General features: G+C 35.1%; 1 protein-coding gene across 1 annotated transcript; it reads right to left on the reverse strand.

The window, feature by feature from the left end:
• Nucleotides 1–732: 732 nt before the first annotated feature.
• On the reverse strand, nucleotides 733–3,600 carry LOC116111392 (adenylylsulfatase HINT3-like). Its single transcript, XM_031397587.1, has 7 exons — nucleotides 3,370–3,600; nucleotides 3,229–3,284; nucleotides 2,849–2,906; nucleotides 2,443–2,509; nucleotides 1,595–1,650; nucleotides 1,361–1,414; nucleotides 733–1,277 (listed from the first exon to the last, which is right to left on the reverse strand). The coding sequence occupies exons 1-7, from the start codon at nucleotides 3,571–3,573 to the stop codon at nucleotides 1,158–1,160; spliced, it is 615 nt and encodes a 204-aa protein (XP_031253447.1). The 5' UTR covers nucleotides 3,574–3,600; the 3' UTR covers nucleotides 733–1,157.
• Nucleotides 3,601–4,214: the final 614 nt, after the last annotated feature.

Genomic DNA, 4,214 nt, shown 5'->3' on the forward strand with positions numbered 1-4,214 from the left:
TTTTAAGAAAGCATAATGGGTCGGATTTAACTAGTTAGGGTACCAAGATTTCTATGTGAGGTATCCAAACTAGAGGCGAAGGAAATGATATCATAGCTTATGAATTTAATGGACCAAGATTCTATTATGTGAGGTTATTAAATTTATAAAATTTGATTCCCACTAGAAATTTTAATCCAGCAAAATTTCAAATCTTTATCCAGGAAGTAGGATTTGAATAAAATAGTGGGAGCTAATTAGATTAGCTTAATAAAAGATATATTGACAAAACACTCATAATTTTTTTTTATTTTCTTGCAATCTCATCAAAATATAAAACTGAAAGATGAATAATTTACTGTTGAAAATCTGGATGATAAAAACAAGTTAGTTGGCCTAGTAATTTCAATGATGGTGAGGAAACTACAATAATATTGAATTCAGAAAACGCCAGCTTTTTAGAAAACCCTGCCGAAACCCCGCGCTCAATTTCAACAAAATGCAAATTCGTATTTGGACTTTGGTGGCGCTAAAACTAGTTATGTATTGAAACTTTTTATCTCGTGAACCCAGATCACCAGTGGTACAAGGTGTGCTTACAAGTGTTTATATAGAAAATACTTTTTAATTTGAAAATATATATACATATATAATGTTTATCTAAAACATTTTATAGCCTGCCATTGTAACCTAGAATAAGTACTCAAAAACAAAATAGCAATCATTAAGTGTGAGGTAGACTAATCACAGGAATAACAAGGCTAAATAGCAACTGATCCTGCGTTATTTCAAAGAAGGTGAAAGAGCAGAAACGCTAGAACAAAGTGGTTATCCAGATTCATGAGGATGATGTTCATACTCAATATGGATGGTGTTCAAGCGCAAAATACTCAGATGGCAGAGCAATGAAGATGACAAAGATCAAATCAAAGACATGGCAATTTCTCAACCACGAAGATGACCCTTGCCCCACCCTATATCCTCCTATCCCTCTCTCACCTACACAAACAGAGACAGGCACAGAGAGGCAACCAGTAGTATCTATGGATACCAAATTTTCTAGCACCTGATTGCAAGTCAGGCAAGAAACTTAAAAGAATGACCATATATGACATGTCACAATGATAATGTAATTTATAAACTACAACATAACATTCTGATCCCGCTAACATCAAGATTCATGATAGACTGGATTCTATACCCTTGGTATCTTCAGAAATGTTTGATAACTGTTTCCGTACTTGGTCTGCAAGTCGAGAAGTTTCCTGGTCTAACTTTAGGGGATGCCGCCTCAAACTCTGTAAAACTTCAACATTGTTATTCCTTTCAACTAAAAGCTTTGTCCTCAGTTCTAAAATTAATGTAACTGGATAGTGCTTACCTCAGAAGCCCACAAGCAATCACGTGCTTTTCTGGGGATTATGTGGATATGAGTCTGAAATTTTCACATTTCAATAAGCAAAATCAATCAGACCTTAAAGTCTTCCTCAATGAACCTTAACAATATCCCAAAACAACTATTTCTAACTTCAATAAAGTAAGCACTCCATTATATGTCTGCAACAGAACCATACATCGCTACAAATACTTTTTGTCTAAAACTTATACAACTTACGTGAAATATAACTTGCCCTGCAGCTACACCATTGTTAACCAGCAAGTTGAATGAATCTGCAAGAATCAGATTTTCAATAAGAAAAGATTACCTGCTGGTAGGAAGAGTTTCAGTAGATAATTTATAACAGTACTGTTATATTATACAATAGGATGTCATCCATATTTCTCTTGGAAAATTAAAAGCACCCATCAGTTGGTAAAATTGGAGTGAACATGTTAATTAAGTGCTGTTTTCCTCAAGAAGTAACAGCACTAAAGTTTTCAATAGAAAACTGTTAAGTTTTAAGAGGATGATCATGAATTGCTCCTCTTATTAGAAGAGTCAAAGTGAATATCTGCACAACAACTGAATCTTCCCCCAGGCCCTATGTGCTATGTAGATCATTCTAGAAATCATTGACCACATCATGCAATGACACAGACAATCACCATTTCATGTAAATAACTAATCCCCCTGTAGTTTACCTACTTGTTTGAGGAACCTAAAACCAGCCACCTCATACACAATATCAAATCAACAAATGAAAAGCAAAAAGCATGTTATTTTACGAACCGGCACTTCATATGAAGATATAATTCATGCAAAAATAAACATAACTGTGCATTTATGCACATGCACACAGGTGTCATTAGATTCATGAGACCAACCCCAAAGTTGAGCGGAGTTTAACTCTTAAAACACTGGTACAAAATAAAATTTACAAGGCCAATAAAAATCTCAAACAACTAATGGAAAATTTTTATATATTTTATAGCCAAGACATTAATAGGAAAAAAAAAACCCAGGGGGAGAGGGAGTGAGAGACAAATTGATTATAACTGCAGTAAAGAAAGTTTAATACAAACCAGAACCCGTTGTTTTCATGATTGCATTGCTGATAATAGGCACTTTGGAACACATTGCAGCAATCACCTGAATAACATCACGAAAATGGGCCAGAAATAACAAAAGGAAATGAGATAGTTTGATCAAAGAAGATATGAACTCTACACATTTAAAAGAATTATTAATCTCCTCAAATGTTCTTCCAATATCCATTACAAAATGCACGTAGTTGCAGGTATGTCAATGAATACATTAAATTACCGCAAATGGACATCCACCAAAGAATTTCCAAGAAAAAATCTATCATTAAAACCGAACTACTAGAAGTTTTACAAGAGTCCAGGTAACATAAAGTAACTATAGCAATGCAGTGTAAGCCATAAATGATTAAAACAGATTGACCAAAACAATTCTAAGGGTACTTACAGATGGAGGAGTTGCTTCCAAGGAAGGAAAATGAGATTTTGGGATAATAAGCGAATGCCTAAGAAACATATGTAAAAATCCAATGAGTACACAGCATATTTTACTAAATAATCAAATCAACGTGTAATCAATTAATAATCTCATGTGACATGTAAGGTAGTAGAACCCAAATTCCTCTCTGGAATCTTTGCTTTCTGAAAGAAAGAAAAAAAAGGCTAACGTGTCTAATTCTAGTCCATCAGAGCCGCAATTTACAAAATAAATTTTAACAGTCCTGAATAAATATTAATATTAGTTTTGTGGAGAGGATGCAACTCGTAGCGCTAATTAATTTGAATACATTTAACAATCAAATGAATATTGAATACGTAATACCTTACCCACGACTCAGTGGATTAGTATCCAAAATACAGAGGCACATATCATCTTCAAAAAGCTGCAATAATGAATTCAAGTTAAAAATAATAAAGGCTTCCTAAATTTATCGCGTAATTTTTTTCTAAACCTGAAATAAAATATACCTTAAAAGCCGGGGATTCACCTCGGATAATCTTGCAAAAAACGCAGTCGTTGTTTTGAGTAACTACGTTAGAATCGCTCAATCGCTGTTCACCGGACGCGCAAAACGAGAGGGAAACGCCTGTAAAAAGAGTAGGAGTTGGAGGGGAATCGGTCGTGCGTAAATGAGAGCAGAGAACGTCAAGCCTTCTTCGAGTAGCCGCCATATCAAGTATTAAAGTTTGGCAAGCGTACCGCCATGCTTTTGTCTATAACAATTTAACTGGTTCTGGTTTGAGGAAGATAAAGCCTAACGGTGACTGGTAGTTTGGTGGCTTATCCGAATCGATCCACAAGTGAGAATTATTTGTCATAGGCTGTTTACTCTGCGTAAATAATTACGGGAGAACGACATTTCCCACCCAAGGTTTGGCGAAAAGACTTTTGCCCACCCTTAAAGTTTCAAAACAACACTTTCCCACCCACATTTAAGACCCGTTAGTAAATTCTGTTAATTGACATGGTATGATTACAGTAAAGATGAAAACACCCTTTATTATTTGAATCAAAATCCAAATCCTTAGTTGGAAAAAAAAAAAAAAAAATCTGAACAAAAATAGTTGGCCAGAATCATAAGGAATAGCAGTTGTCGACTCATGTTGCTGCAAATCGCCGGCGAGGCCACCAAATAACCCATGGATGCTCAACCCAAATCCATCACAAAGTAACACAAATCCAGCCAAAAATCCACCATCAAGCAAACACTTTTTTTTGTTTTGGAAATGCACCATCAAGTAAACACGGATCCGACAAAAAATCCATCACCAAACAACCTAAATTCGACCACCCAAACACCAATCAACAACAC

This window comes from Pistacia vera, unplaced genomic scaffold, assembly GCF_008641045.1.
Source record: "Pistacia vera cultivar Batoury unplaced genomic scaffold, PisVer_v2 Contig633, whole genome shotgun sequence".
NCBI lineage: Eukaryota > Viridiplantae > Streptophyta > Magnoliopsida > Sapindales > Anacardiaceae > Pistacia > Pistacia vera.